The 16,383-nt window shown below is 46.2% G+C and overlaps 1 protein-coding gene across 4 annotated transcripts in view; it reads left to right on the plus strand.

The window, feature by feature from the left end:
* Positions 1-206: 206 nt before the first annotated feature.
* Positions 207-16,383, plus strand: part of TRIM36 (tripartite motif containing 36) — a 42,743-nt gene continuing 26,566 nt past the window's right edge. For 2 of the 4 annotated variants that reach the window (XM_044925503.2, XM_025296430.3), the window contains exons 1-2: positions 10,866-11,171; positions 13,215-13,449. In XM_044925503.2, the coding sequence (XP_044781438.2) occupies positions 11,145-11,171; positions 13,215-13,449 (262 nt within the window). In that variant the 5' untranslated portion in view covers positions 10,866-11,144. Of the gene's footprint in view, positions 617-10,865; positions 11,172-13,214; positions 13,450-16,383 lie in introns of those variants that run through there. The other 2 variants (XM_044925502.2, XM_006047271.4) reach the window with 2 other exon arrangements.

Below are 16,383 nucleotides of genomic sequence, written 5' to 3' on the forward strand. Positions count from 1 at the left end.
CTCTGCATTCATTCTCTCTGCCCTCACACCTCCAGACAGTGGGATGGGAATTTTTCCCGGGCCTTGCAGGAAGAGCTCCGGACGGCCACCGTCTCAGGCATCAGATAAAGGGCAGCTTTAACCAGCCAGTGGGTGTCGGGGCTGGGTCGGCGCCACGCCGGGAGCAGACTCCCTTTTGTGTCGGTGTTTGTCTCCGCGGCCGTCCGACCCCCGGGCGGGAGGCGCGGGCCGCGACCCCCAAGGAGGCGGGGCCTCCGAGCCGGGCTCCGCCTGGTGTGGATTTCACGGTCGCCGCCGCCGCCCTCGTTTGTTCCGTTACATCGCCCTGTCCTGAGCTAAGAACGCCAGTCGTGGCTGCCCAGGAGCCCTCCATGGCCTTCCTTCCACCCAACTCTGCATTTTGCTTTCCCCCCTCGCTTTCTCGTTTTTCCTCGTTAACAGCATCCTGGCAGGGCGCTTGGCAAAACTCAGGCTAAAAACAGAGAAAAGAGAGAAAAAGGACAAATTCGGTGCACCTGCCTCCTTTCTCCAGAGTTTGCGAAGAATCTTAACCATGTCTGAGTCGGGGGAGATTAGTGAATTTGGCTACATCATGGAATTGTTAGCCAGAGGCAAGGTAAGTGCCAGGGCGCGCGGAGCTGCGGCCTGGGTTCCGCCCCCAATCCCACCCCCGGCCCCAGCTCCGGGCACTACTTGGTCTGTGGCTGCAGGTGTCCCGGGCCCTGGCAGCCCCCGGGGAGGGCGGGACTGGAGTCCCAGGTCCGTGTCCTCAGCCAGGACGCCCAGCGGCTGCTGAAAGCAAACCAGACGTCTGACCTCCCACCCTCTCCACTCCCATTAATAGCGCGGCATCTCTGAAATGAGCCAAAAAGGACTTGGCCAGCTGGGTGACGGCGGGGGCTCTGGGGGCCGAAAGGGGCAAGGGCTCAGCCTGCGAAGATGGGCAGGAGGGCCGGGCGTTGGCCAGGGGGCGCTCCTCGACGCGCCCAGGGCTCCTAAGTGTGGTTGACATCGTGTGGTTGACCTGGTCTGTCCAGGCGCAGAGTGCGGAGGGAAGGCTGGACCAGACGGTGGATAGGCTATGGAGGGTGGGATGGGGTTCACGCAGTCCGACCTTACGGCGGATAAGTAGGGGGCAGAACCCCGGTTCTCCCAGCCCTGGTGTTTTCAGGTCCTCGGCCGTTGTCCTAGGCCCGGAACATTTCAGGCATCCTTCCTTTGGAGGGGAGAGGGAGATGCAAAGGCGCCGGGTTTCAGCCAGGCACCTGTTCCTTTCGGAGTCCTTTGGAAACCCAGGCTGGCGCTGTCGGTGGCGCCTGGTGACCCCGCCCTCTGCCGGGCGGAGTGGCGCCTCGCTGAAGCGGAAAGCCTTGCCGGAGTCTGCCTTCCGAGCTACATCTGAGAAAGTGCCTGGAGAGGCTCCTATATGGTTTACAGGCGGGAAGAACTGGGAAATGTGAAGGTCCCGCGGTCCGCCGGGATTCGTCTGTGCTTAGAAAGCGAGAAACGGCGTCTGCATTTGTCCTCTGCAGCTGGAGTTTCGAGAAAAGGTTATGGCACAGACGAGAAAAAGATGCCCTGCGCAAGGTCATCATGAAAAGAAGGATGATCTGCAGCTGTGCTGTGAGCCCCTGGAACATGACTCTCGTATCTCACTAATCCCGGAAACGTGGATGCTTCAGGCCAGACAGTGCCACGGCTGGGGAGCAGGTTAACGTCCTCACCGACCAAAGGGTCCCGGGCTAACTGTGGGCCTCCTGAATTCCCTCTCTTGTTGTGCAAACAAGGAATACACGCACCCAAAACAGAATGCTTATTCACTTTTCTTTAGTAGAGTCAGTGTTTCAGGCCATCCCTGCCTTTTACAACCCGGACCAGAAGCAGAAACGGAGGACACCGGTTCGACTTTCTTTCGTGACCCGAGGCTCCATCCTACACTTCGAGGGGCCTCCAGCGCCCGCGTAGGGACATTTTGGCCAGCATCTCCAAGCTCTTTGTCGCCCCAAACAGCTTCCCCTTGGCCACGAGCACCTCCCTTCGCCACCCCCGGTCTGGAGTGCGTACCACAACCCTCTCCACCCTCTGGAGGATCGACCCTGGGGAGAGAAGTTCAGAAGAAAGTGCTGAGCGAGGAGGCTGGCTTCCAGGGGGCGAGCCTATCCTGTCTAAAACACAGCAGGACCCTGGTTGCCCAGGAACCAGACAGGGGAGGAGGATGCCTTTTGTTGGTTACAAAATCAATGGCCCACCCTAGATGGGATCAGGAGCAGAATGGCTGAGAGGTCAGTTTAGGCCCCTGGTGCTCAGGCATTCTTCAGAGTTAGCTGGAATTGTATTCCTTGGCTAATACTGTCCTTCAGTAAGCAGTCAACAATTGATATTAGGAGAGAATAGTTTTGAGGTAGGATCCAGGGATCTGCAAGTTGACATCCCAGGTGATTATGAAGCAGGCAGGTGAATTTCTCATGAACACTAAATGGGCAAGGAGGGCAGAATCATTCATGAACCCTTAAAACGTCTTATAATAAAGTCAGGTGAAGAAAATGAACCTCTTGCAATTAGCATTGTTTCACAGTACGCTCATTGTAGTGAAAAAACATGACTCAGAACCTCCTGGCTTTATCCCCTGAATTTCTCTGCCTCACTCTCCACTAGGTGGACCCTCTTCAGTAAAGCGCCTGTAGCGGATGTGGAGGCATGAGCTCAGCTGACTTCCAGAGTCAGAGGGGCAGGTGTGCCTGTGAAATCTCTGCGTTGGGAAAGTGGGCTCTCACAGTAGGGTCTCTGCCTTTTTTCTGGTGGAGTGAGGGGTCAGGAGTAGCCTCTTAACCATTACAACTCAAGCTTCTTCTCTGCCCTCTTTCCTTATAACTCTGCTCCTCCTGGTTCTGCTTAAACCCTCCTCATATATGTGATTATACAGGATTTGAACACTGAATACCTTACTGAGCATTAGCCATGGACTAACAGACCTCTGAGATTTGACTTGCTTTCTTTTTCTCTGAGAAGTTAGGTTCCACCTTGTAGCTCAAGTTGGTAATGTAAAGAATAATATGAAATGGATCTAATTACACCAGGTTCGTGAAGTTTAAAACCAAAGAGTTGAGGCTCTTGTCTTCCTGCCCCCTCCCCTTTCCTCCCCTTCCTTCAAAGTTGGGACCAGTGGGTTGACCATCATCATAACTTCTTTCACTTTTCTCTGATGGCTTTAAAATTTTAAAACATTTAATATATGGTCATTGCAAAATATTCAAACTTTACTGAAAACTTTACAAAGTCAAAGGTGGAACTTCACTCCCACCTCCAATCCACTGGGTTTCCCAGTGGCAGCAGTTTTCTTTGTGTCTACTTCAAATTAAATTAGCCTGCCGTTGTGTTCTCTGAATGTGGGAGGTGAGCCTTTCATCTCAGGGTAACATAAAACCCACATGATGAGCTTGATCAGCTTATTGGCTCTACTGTGACGATTACTTTAATCTTTAAAGTACACAGTGATCTCTCCCATTGTTGTCTTTCTGTTCATCCAACAATACTCTATGAGTGTGGGTGATACCTATGATTATTCTCAAGAGGTTTAAAAATCAATATAAACGGACTCCTTATATTTCACTATCACAGAAATGTGTACCATTTCTGGAAGCCACTTTCTGAAGTTTGTGGTTTTGTTTTGTTTTTTTCCAAAAAACTTCATATTTTGTACTAGCTGATTAACAATGTTGTGATAGTTTCAGGTGAACAGCACAGGGACTCAGTCATACATACACATGTATCTATTCTCCCCCAAACTCCCTTCCCTTGCAGGCTGCCACATAACATTGAGCAGAGTTCCATGTGCTATACAGTAGGACTTTGTTGGTTATCCATTTTAAATATAGCAGTGTGTAGATGTGGAGAAGGCAATGGCAGCCCACTCCAGTACTCTTGCCTGGAAAATCCCATGGACAGAGGAGCCTGGTAGGCTGCAGTCCATGGGGTCGCTAAGAGTCGGACGCAACTGAGCGACTTCACTTTCACTTTTCACTTTCATGCATTGGAGAAGGAAATGGCAACCCACTCCAGTATTCTTGCCTGGAGAATCCCAGGGACGGGGGAGCCTGGTGGGCTGCCGTCTATGGGGTCCCACAGAGTCGGACACAACTGAAGCAACTTAGCAGCAGCAGCAGTGTGTAGATGTCCATCCCAAACTCCTTAACTATCCCTTCCCCCATCCTTCCCCTGTTCAGCCCGCTGGCCTGTCTCACCCAGAAACCACAAGTTCCTTCTCTGAGTCTGTGAGCCTCTTTCTGTTTTGTAAGTTCACTTGTATCATATCTTTTTAGATTCCACAAATAAGGGATGTTATATGATGTTTCTCCTTCTCTGTCTGACTTACTTCACTCAGTATGACAGTCTCTAGGTCCATTCATGTTGCTGCAAATGGCATTATTTTATTCTTTTTAATGACTGGGTAATATTCCATTGGTACATGTACTACACCTTTTTTGTCCATTCCTCTGTCAACCTGTGAACATTCAGGTTGCTTCCAGGTCTTGGCTATTGTAAACAGTGCTGCAATGAACATCGGGGTGCATGTATCCTTTCAGATCACGTTTTTCTCTGGATATATGCCCAGGAGTGGGTCATATTTTTAGTCTATTTTTAGTTTTTTAAGGACCCTCCAGAGTGTTTTCCATTGTGGCTGTACCAATTTACATTCCCACCAACAGTGTAAGTGAGTTCCCTTCTCTCCACACACTCTCCAATCTTATCGTTTGTGGATTTTTTTATAATAACCATTCTGGTTAATATGAATTGATATCTCATTGTAGTTTTGATTTGCATTTCTCTAATAATTAGCAATGTTGAACACCTTTTCCTGTGCTTCTTGACCACATGTATGTCTTCTTTGGAGAAATGGCTGTTTGGTCTTCTGCCCATTTGTTGATTGGGTTGTTTGTTTTGATGCTGTTAAGTGTCATGAGCTATTTGTAAATTTTGGAGACTAATCCCTTGTTAGTCAGATCATTTGCAAATATCTTCTCCCAATCTGTGGTTTTGTTTTGTTTTTCTTCTGTAACTCATCTCTTTGGACTAAAAGAGAGCTTTCCAAATCTGTGATCAAAATCTAGCATTACACAATGCAGTGTTTTCAAACTGTTTTGGTCTCTAGAAAGATGTACCTTATTAATTTGTTATCATCTTCACACATTTATTTTTTCCACACCATTGCATACTTTTCTAGAATCATATAATGAAAACTTGATGACAGGAAACCTAGAAGAATTTATATTTAGTGTACGTCTTTATTTAGAGTTTAAACATATTTATATTTATGTATTCATAGCCAGAAAGCACTTATTTCCTACAGGTCAATAGTTACTGTTAGGGCACATCCAAAGAGTATGATAATTTGAGCAAAATAAAGAGGCTTTGGAAAGCTTACATTTAATTTTAATAGAGAAAGTGATGATTCCATTACTTGGTGAATTATTACTTTTAACTTTGAATATCTTTGTCGCACAAAGAATTGAAGAACTTTTATAAACACAAAATTTGCTTTCAAACAAGATGCTTATACACTGAAAGAAGTACATTTAGAAAACCCTCAAATCTAGTGTGAAGTCTTAAACATCTCCTGGGACTAAAGTAAAAATACCACCAAATGATCTGTCTCTGAAGACTCAATAGATAGTTGCTTACACAACCGAATCTAAACTGGGTGATAATACTAAGGTTGTGTCCACTGCAAAGTGTTCTTTAAAATATTTTTTTATATCTTGGGATTGGGCAAAGTGTGTGTGTTGTGGGGAGGAGGGAAGGCAAAGAGAAGATTTAGGTGTTAGCAATATCACTTGAAAACAGCTAATTTTGTAAATATTGGAATTTTCCTCTGATGTTTTTACTATATTGCTCAAAGATAATTTGGGAGGGAAAAACTTTCTGTGAAATGACTTTGTCAAATAATGTTTAATCACATTTTCTATGAAATTGTAAATTACATGTTAGACGCTTACCTGTGGGCAGTGGTAAAGTAGGGAGGCTAGAGTGAGTCTCAGGTTTGAATCTTAGCTCTTGGTGTGTAGGCACATGTCCTTGATGGTATTACTTAATCTCTGGATAAAGCTGGAGAGAAGTTGTCATTGTTACATGTCCCCTCTGAAGGGAAGTATACCTATTTCACAGGGTTATTGCAAGGATTAAATGAATATTTTGTGCAAAGTTCCTAACGCTGTTATTAGCACTTAGTAGGCCTTCAATAAGTAAAGCTATTACATCTACTTACTTTGACAATAGGTTTTGGTCTTGAGACACCTTATGTGCAAATTATGATCATTTAACAATGGAAGGTAGAGGTGCCAGATAAAATGCCAGATGTAGAGTTAAATTTGAATTTCAGGTAAACAACCAATTTTTTAATCTAAGTATATCCCATTCAATATTTGAGATATACTAAAAAAAAGTTCATTATGTATGTGAAATTCAGATTTATCAGGGTGTCCTATGTTTTTATTTGCTAAAACTGGAAACCCTAAGTATAGGAATAGTGAGACGCAGTTATAGGGACCTGCTAACAGCCTCTAAGTATTATTGATGTTCACCCTAAGTTGGCTAAAGGACCCCTTTGTCTACCAGTTACGCAGCCAATACACTCCTGTCATTAATGGGAACATGTCTACCAGGGCAGCGCTGTGTACCTCCTACCAACTCTGAAATTGTTGGTCTGGTGCTATCAGTTAGCCGATGAATGCCTCCTGGGTTTTCTTTTAAACAAACAAAAGCTTGAAATGGATGGGGAGATAAAGTTTATAAAACGTCAGACATGAGTGTATGGAATAAGAGCATGTAATCGTGTTAAACTGAGCAGTAAGGGGAGTGCTCCAGCAGCTCAGAGTAAGGGGAACTGATCAGTGAGAACTAGACTCATGAGGATGGAGACCAGATCTGCAGCTTGAAAGGTGAGCAGAAGCTGGCCCACCAAGGGAAATCTGAACTTCCTGGCTGGCTGGACTCCTCTCCTCTGAGGTTGTTCCCATAGAAACTCTTTATGACAGGTGAGCTGGGCCTGCCAGAGACTTAAGTCAATAACTGGTAAGTGTCATTTATTGTCCCTTTACCTGTAACTTCCTGGTACCCAGCAGCATAGACAGTGCATGTGCCAATCTACTGGAATGCCCTGTGGTTTGACTTCATTGCCACCTTCCTCACCACCTAAGTCCAGGGCTCTCTTAATTGAGAACCTAGATTGTTTCCAAACAGGGGGCAAGGTTTAGGAGTATGCTGGCCATGTCACCTGGTTGCTCATTCGTGCTCAGGATATACTCACAGAATGGTACTCTGGCTGTTTGACCTCAGACTGAACAGATGAAGAGCCAGAGGTGCTCATGGCACTGACTGAGATACGCACCATGATTAGGACATGACTCAGCCTGGAATTTAATCTCTTGTTGGGTATTAGGAATCAGTGTGGAAAGAGAGCTGGTTAATTTAATGAATACTGTATAGCCTAAAGGGTATCAGGTTTATATTTTAAGTGTGAGCTCGTGAGCATTTTTTGGGCCAGACCTGAATAATATGGGTGTGAGTGTGTGTGTGTGTGTGTGTGTGTGTGTTTCGGGAGTGGTGGTTGTTAGCAGGTGCAGGAGGAGAAATTGTCCTTTTGGACTTCATGAAACAGATTTGAAACAGCTCACGGCCCTGTGATAGAAGAGTAATTACACAATGCCAACAAGCATAAGGTATCATGATGTAGGCAAGAGTATAAAGGTCAAGGGACTGAGTGGGTGACAGATGTGGAATAGGTTTCCTTGTGTTGAATTCTGACCCATGTTTTAAAAGAAACTTGGAAAAGAAGGTACTAGGATACTCCAAAGTGAGGGGGAGGAGGCACCAAGGGATAGTATATACAGGACAAACTGGGAGAATAGTGATTTATAAAACAAAACACATCTTCTGTGCCATTCCTACTTAAACATCTTCAAAAGCTTCCCAGTACCTACTAAGAAGAAGCATGGTAGTTCTAGGCCCTCCATACAATACTGGACTCTTGTGTTTCTGCAAGAGCATTTGAAGGCTGTCAGAGAGAGGTATGGGGAAAGGAGAGAGAAGGATTTTTAAAAATCCCCCAACCCATAGGATTTTCAGTTGAGCAACTGAGAAAGATGTTGGTTCTCTTTGATAACTGGGAGGCTGAGATGGATGGGTGTTGGGAGAAAGTGATAAGATGACCCCAAGCATGGCAGCCATGGGAAGAGCAATGACTAGGTAGGTGGGAGAGTGGCAGTTTAGACTGATGGTTTTCAAATTTGCTGTCTTCTTACCAATATTCACGCTCCCCTGTTTTGCTTTTAAAAGTATATGGATGAGTTTACCTAAGTATAAAAACGGTTATGGGTTAAATTACATTAAAAAGTTTCTAGAACTAAAACAGGTACATATTATAAAGTGCAAACAATACAGTGTGGACAGAAAGTGTCTTCCACACCTGCTTCATCCCCTTACTTCTTCACAACACTGTTAGGATTTTTTGTGCTCTATTGCAGACATTTTTATTTGCTTATTTGTGTACATAAACAATATGCCTGCTTGTCTCATCTTTTTTATTTTTGCCAAAATGGCAACATACATAATCCATATGGTTTTTTTTTTGGTTTGTTTTTACACTATTTTAGAAGTCCTTTCTCATCAGTGCATTCATTTTAACTGCTAAATAGTGTTCCATGGTGTGAATGTGCATTATGAATGGTAGATATTTAATTTTTACAAATAAAGTCCCTCAGAGATCTTTGTACATATTTTTGTGCACACACACAAGTCTTTCAGTGGGAAAATTATTAGAAGAGGAATTGCTTAAAAGTAGAAGCACTGAAATTTTTTGATAGGATTTGCAAAATTTCCCCTCAAATAAACCAAACCAATCTGCACTATTACAAAAAAGTTTGAAGGTGCCTGTTTCCCCCATTCTCAACCAAGTGTATTGAGGTAACTTTTGAACTTTGAGAATAAGATGGAAAACGGCAACTTACTGGCATTTGATTTGCATAATGGAAGGACTTTCAAGTTTATTTGCAGCCAAATGTTGTCTCTACAGTTTTTTTCTTTAGTTCATGTTAACGAAACCTTCTAATCTCTTTTAGTCTGTACTTTAACTGATTCGTTTTGGACTAACGCACTATTCAAGTGGGGTGGTGTAAGATTAGAGCGACAGGGTAATTATTGAACCCAAAGACCATAATTAAAAACAAAAATTGGTTTATGATGCTTATTAATGGTTGAGCCTTTTAAAATCTATACGAGAACATGGTGTCGGACATCGTACAGGCTACTAAGTTTCGCAGGCATTTATTTTCCTCAGTTCCCCCGGATTAGGACGATTCAGACCCCGTGGGGAGGAAGCAGCCTCAACTCCAGCCTGTAAAGCCACGCAACCAGGCATTACTCGCTGAGGTGTTCATCCTCTCTGCACCTTATCTGTAAACTGAGGGCATTCCATTAAAGACCATTGCTCTGGTCCATTGCTGTTCTCAATTGTACCCTGCCACACTGTCATTTAACTGTCGTCTGGAGAAGAGGCTACCTCTGCTGACAGTGCTGTGGAAAGACGGCGGAACTGGTCACAGCGAGAGACTTGTCCCAAATAGGAAATAAAAGTGGGAAGCGCGTCAAAACCTACTCGGGATTCCGCGCTACAGCTCTGCGGTTCCCTCGCCCAGCTGTTTGTTTAGAGCGCCTGTTTTCTCAGTCTATACATAAAAGAATGGAATTATTTAGCCCGCTGGAAGGGCAGGGGCGTGATCTAACAAGACGGCTTTCAACAACCCCAGGTTCATTTGTTTTCGAATTGTCTTGAAATCTGGAGGAAACGCGCTTGGACTTCAGCAGGTGAATTTTGCGCAGCTAGTCTTCGAGCTGGAGAAGCTGGGCCTGACCACTGGCTGGGCGCGCCCACCAGCGGGTGCGTGGGTGCGGGAGCAGTTCAGGACCACCTGTCCCCATTTCCCCGCACCCTCCATGCCGGGGCTGGGTGGCAGAGACCCGCAGAGCAGCGGCGGCGTGGACGGGACGCACACCCTAGGTCGGGTAGGAACGCTGCCGCCTCTAATTCCTGGCCAGTACCCAGGGAGAGGGACCCCAACCCTGCGGCGTGTCCAAGCGCCACTTGGCAAGAACGTGCCGTGCGTGACAGCGCCGCGCCTTGGTGTGTAAAAGCAGAAGCAGAGCATGAGTGCCTGGCGAGCAGTTAGGGAACGTGCAGCTCGCCCTGCGCATCGGGCCGAAGAGGAGAGCTGCGGGGCCCGGGGCAGGGACCCGCTCGGGGAAACCCCCGGCCCGGGTAGGGGCGGTGTGAGCCGGCTCTTTCCCTGGTCGCCTCTCCGCCGCGCGCGGCACCGGTGCGACAACACGGGGAAGGAGGTCTGGGCTCGGCCTCGCCCCACCGCCCCGTCTAGAGTCAGGAAGTGGTGCTTGTCTGTGATGCTCAAGGCGCGCTTTACCGAAGGCGCGGACGTCCGGAGGCAGAGCCGAGGGATGGCGCGGAGAAGCGGCCCAGGATGCAGGCGGCTGCGGCGCCGCGGGACCGCTCCACCTCGGCCCCGCCCCGGCTCGGCCCTCCGCCGCCGCCGCCCCTTCCCCGCCTTCGCTTCCGCCTCTCCGAGGCTCCCGACCCCGTCAGGGGGCTTCGGCCGCGGCTCGGGCGGGCGCGCCGGGCGGCAGGGAGAGGGCCGAGGCGGCTGCGGAGCGGGGGATCCCAGCACAGGCCACACCCGCCGGCCGCGCGGCCGCGGGCCTCCCCGCCCCCTTTGTGCGGTGGGCGCTGTCGCCCGGGCGACGCCGCCGCCCCGCCCCGCCCCGCCCTCCGCGGCCCGCGCCTGGGTCTCCGCGCTGCCGCCCGCCCCGCCGCAGTCCGCAGGAGCCGCCGCCGCAGCCGGTCGCGGGCCGCGATTCCCGGGGCCGTCGCAGGAGCAGAGCTCGGCTCTCCGCGCCTGTGCTGTCGTCCGCCCTGGCCGCCTCCTGCCCGCGTCGGTCCGCTGACCGGGGCCGGCTGACCAGCTTGCCCTCCGGGTCCGAACCGAGGCTCGGCGGCCGCCGCGGGGACCCGCCCGCCAGAGCCTCCCCGGGGCCGCGCGTCTGCCTGCTGGAGCCCTGCCGTTGATGACACCGAGGCTGCCATGGAAGGGGACGGCTCAGACTCGCTGGTGGGTAGGGGCGCGGGCGGCTGCCTCAGCCCCGAGGGCGGCGCGCCGGGGCCCCGCGCGCTCGGTCTCCGCTGCCCTGAGCCGGGAGCGAGCCTCTTTTCCCGAGGAGCGGGGGCGGGCGTGCGGTGGCCCCGCTTCCTCTTCGCCTTCCGCGCCCCGGGCCGGTTCTGTAACCCCGGGCGCCCCCTGTCTGCCCCTGGGAGGGGAGGGTCGGATTCGAGGTCACCCGGGCCCGGAAGGGGGCGCCCCTCGGGCACGGCGATGGCCCACCTGAGAACCTCGGGGAGTTGGGGAGGGGCTCTCCAGTGGCCTTCAGACTGCCGAATTCGCCTTAAGGAGTCAGGGGCCCGCTGCGGCCCCGGGCGCCGGGACCGCCGCCCTTTGTCCCGGAGCACGGCGGGGCTGGCGCTCGAGTCCTCCTCGGACCCCCGCGAGCCCGGCCCGCGGTCGCCGCAGCGCTGGCTCTTCCCCGGCTTTGCCTGCCCGCGCGGGGCGGGCTTGCTCCGGCAGCTGTCGGGGTTCAAGTGCTTTTGTTTCAGGGAGTCGGGTGTGCAGTGCAGTTCTTCTCAACTTGTTGGTTTTCCGTCGAACCTCATTTATTTTGAAATGGCTTAATTGGGGGAGCCACCACACCACATTTCTCGTAATCAGATTGCTTCCCTTCAATGTATGTAAAATGAACACTCGTTTTTCTTTTGCGCAAGAATTGCTTTATATCCATCGTGATTAGAAAGCTTATACACTGCTCTGTGTACATGAAAAGTGGAAATGATTTTAGATCTTCCAGTGAGAGGTAAACCTCCCATAAAATGAGGCGTGAGAATCTGTTTTGGATTTTGAAAGACAATATTTCCCTTTGAATTAGGTGTCAAATTCTTTATGAATTGAGATAGGATGTGAAGATTCTGTATTCTTTGATGTGAATTGTGAAGTGTGGATATCTTCCAGATTTTCTAAAACTGACGTGATGCGGGCTTTTACTAAATAATTTATTGAGTGATGCAGCAAGAACCGCTGCATTGCACGACCCATGGACAGTGATAAAGCCCGTTGGCTTAAGTACTCTCGTCAGGGATTATTAACTCACTTGGTGTGATTTTAAGGGGAATAGACTCGCATACATTTTTATTTAACTAAAAGAAGTGAATTGATTCAGTTTTAATTTTCTGTGTGTAGTTGAAATGGTTGACTAACGTTGTACCATTATTACAATTGCAAGGATGCTAAATATAGATTCATAGCACCTGAAGCTTGGGATCCATGAAGGGAAAACTGCACAGGCAAAGGATGGGAAAGCTGGTATGATGTCATTAGACCTTTATAGTTGTGATGAGTCTTAAGTGTTTCTCATTGAAAATATTGCAAGCTTGTAGCATTGAGAGCACTTATAGTGGTTCTTTGTAATCCTCCCTACCCTTTTAGTATTCATAAAGTGCTTTCAAGATAACTGCTTTGGTATTCAGCCTGAGAACCTCAAGTATTTTACATACATTACAGTTTCTGCATGTGGAAAATGGTCACGTTTAATGTAGAAAATTGCTGATAATTCAGCTTGTAAGTAGATTTTAAATAGGGTCCAGGAACATAATGGCTAGTCTAGTTTTTACCAGCTTCTGTTACTTGTCAGTTACAGAGCTAATGTGCTAAATAGGAATAATCCTGTTCTTAGTGCTGCATTCTTTTTTTTTTTTGGTGCTATGTTCTTAATTTTTATTAAAGTAATCTACTTTCAGAATTTCACTGAAGGCAAAATGTTATGGATGCCAAATATTTTATGCTAATTTTTCTCATATTTCAAATATATATATATATTTTTACCATCTCATGTAAAATCTCATGTCTGTTCACTTCTAGGCCATGCGATGATGAGGGGGTGGATAAATAATGGTGTAGACTTTCATAGCCCAAAAAGAAACTTCAGATTTTAAAAAATCTTTAATTCTTTTAGGTAGTAATTATATATGTATTTATACACGGAGTATAAGCAAGTTAATGTATTTACACACTAAAAGCCTTTTGTTCTGATTTCTGCTTCTCATTAAGGTTACCATTAAGAATATCGAAAGAGAGCTCATTTGCCCGGCATGCAAGGAGCTGTTCACCCACCCGTTGATTCTCCCTTGTCAGCATAGCATCTGTCATAAATGCGTGAAGGAGCTCTTACTGATGCTTGATGATTCATTCAATGACGTGGGGTCTGACAACTCCAATCAGGGCAGTCCTCGACTTCGGCTTCCCTCCCCTAGCGTGGATAAAATTGACAGAATTAGCAGACCAGGTATGTGGTAGAACTGGCTGATGAAGCTTGTTTATATGTTCAGAGATAATTGTAGAAGGGAAATCTCATCATTTTGGGGGTTAATCTTTCTAGGTGAATAAATGAAAACTGTACTTATAAAAGAATCTCTCTTAAAATGAACTTTTAAAATGTCAGAATGAACTTTTAATTGTCTTTTGATATTCATTTAAAGTGGATATTGGATGTTGAACACCAGCTTTGTGTTAAACCCATTGTTAACTGTGTCTGTATTTTAGGGCATGTTCTATAATCCTGTGATGTCCTTTATAGGAGGGTTGAAATAATGGACTACTGAAGTACTTACTAGAGACTCTTCTATGTTTGGTAATAGGTAAATAAATATGCAAAATTAAAGGATGAAACTACGTAATGCCTAGTCCCAGAAGCCTTTTTAGAGTAATGTTATTTGGTATCATTCTAATACATTTTATTCTTCAGCCATTTTTTTGATCCAGATTTTAAAATAACGATTTTGAACATCAGCTAAACAGTGGAATTCTTTAATAGTTTATAGAAGTAGATCTCAGTTCAGTTCAGTTGCTCAGTCGTTTCCAATTCTTTTCGACATCATGGACTGCAGCATGCCAGGCTTCCCTGTCCATCACCAACTCTGGGAGTTTACTCAAACTCATGTCCATTGAGACGGTGATGCCATCCAACCATCTCATCCTCTGTCATCCCCTTCTCCTTCCACCTTCAATCTTTCCCAGCATCAGGATCTTTTCCAAGGGGTCAGTTCTTTGCATCAGGTGGCTGAAATATTGGAGTTTCAGCATCAGTCCTTCCAGTGAATATTCAGGACTGATTTCCTTTAGGATGGACTGGTTTGATCTCCTTGCAGTCCACGGGACTCGAAAGTCTTCTCCAACACTATTGGGATGGTGTTTTTTTCTTCTGAACATCTATTGCAGGATTAATGTAGATCAAAATGAATTTGAAATCACTGGGAACAAGGCCATTGGAAAATTAAGGGCCAGAATGAGCAGTGAGAATCAAGGGAAGGCAAAGGTTTGGATAGACATGTCACAGCCTTCCGTTCAGCACTTCCTTCCTGTTGAGGAGAGTCCTCTAGTGGCCATGAGCACCAGATCTCAGGCCTTCAGCTCTGCCCAGTTTGGGCTTTGAAGTTTCCAGTTTCATCCTTTGTCCACTCTATTTCTCTCTCTTTCGTTTAGGAGTAACTTTTTAATATTGTGAAAAAAAAAAAAACAACCAAAAACAAAACGTTTTTTTTTAAATCAGAAAAGGATCTTTTTCTCATTTGCGTGCTAGAGAATGTCACACGTCTGGTTGTGCTATGATACGGAATCTCCTTGGGCAGTGTTTGTGTCTGTGTGTTCCATTAGAGAGTGGGTAAGAGGAGATTTGTGCTAAGAGTGGCACTATGGTATTTTAAATCCATGAATTTTTCTTTAAATGGGAATCACTAGTTGCTTGGAGGGTATTTTACGCACATAAAAGTTGTATGTGTATACATAAAAGGGAGCATCGGGTAACTGGGAGGTGCAGGGTGCATGAGGGTGGAGAGGGCTTTGCTGTTTGTGAAGTCATCACTTTCATGTTTTCCTCCTGAGAGGAGACTGGTGTGCTGAGGAGGGTAGGAAAGACGGTGATAGCTTGAAACCATTCTACCAGATAAAAGTTCATCTTCTATTAGCAGATTCTTAGAGAATAATTAGGGACCCTGGCTTGATTGACGAACAAGATCCACTTTTTGTATATTAATGTTCAGCCCAGCCCATTAAATGAGATTCTAGTTAAATACTAGTATTTTTACTGATCTTTAGATTGAGCTCACATGTGTATTTCATGAAATTCTTTATTATATTTAGGCTTTTAATCTTAAGACTTGGTTAGTTTTTGTAGAATCGGTATAAAATATGAATAAAAAATAGTTAACTGTTTGTTTCCAGGAACTTCCCTAGCCCAGCAGTTGGTAGCCATTCAAAAAATATTCGTCGCGTGGATGTTGAATGGCAAACGTCTGCTATGAGATTTGTATAGAGCATGCCATAATGGCTTATCTTCAGTGATAATAGCATTGTTTTCCAGGACAAGAGATCAAAAGTAGATTTACTAGGTATGTTCTTCCCTCTTCTTTAGGAAGAGCCCTTTTAAGCTGAACTGTGTCCTGACAGGGGACAAGTTAGAAAGCTGCTCTGTGGAGAATGATTAAAGGAAATAAGAATGTTTAGCTGGGAGAAGGGTGTGACTGCAGAATATGATGGCTGTCTCATGGGAGAGTAGTAATGCTCTAGGTATCTTCGCGGCAGACGTTCCAGATCTGTCCAGTATACTGGCCACATATGGCTGTTGAGCACGTGAAACACAGTAGTCTGAACGGAGGGATACACGTGGAGCTCTTAGAAGGAAAAAATGAACATAAATATCTCTAATCAATAATTTTATATTGATTACATTTTGAAATGATAGTTTTTGAATATATTGTATTACTAAATATGTATTTCTAAAATTAGCTTCACTTGTTTATTTTTACTTTTTTAATGTGGCTATTGGAAAATGGAGGAGGAAATGGCAACCCACTCCAGTATCCTTGCCTGGAAAATCCCATGGACAGAGGAGCCTGGCTGGGTACAGCCCGTGGGGTCACAGAGAGTCGGACATGCCTGAGTGCACACACATTGGAAAATGTAAAATGATGTGTGGCTTACACTTTCACATGCATTTCTTTCAAATTGCATTGCATGTTTCATTTGACACATTTTAAAATAAAAGGATGCCTTGAAAGGAGAGCAAGATGTGTGTCTATAACATTAGCATATTAAGTTGTAAAATCTAAAGGAGCTGTATAACTGTTTTTGGTCATGTGTGTGTGTATATTATACACACACACAAGATTTTTCTCCCATTTTGTTGTCATGTCCCATTTGTCTGTTGTCATTAAGATACAAT

Source organism: Bubalus bubalis, chromosome 11 (genome assembly GCF_019923935.1).
Source record: "Bubalus bubalis isolate 160015118507 breed Murrah chromosome 11, NDDB_SH_1, whole genome shotgun sequence".
Lineage (NCBI taxonomy): Eukaryota > Metazoa > Chordata > Mammalia > Artiodactyla > Bovidae > Bubalus > Bubalus bubalis.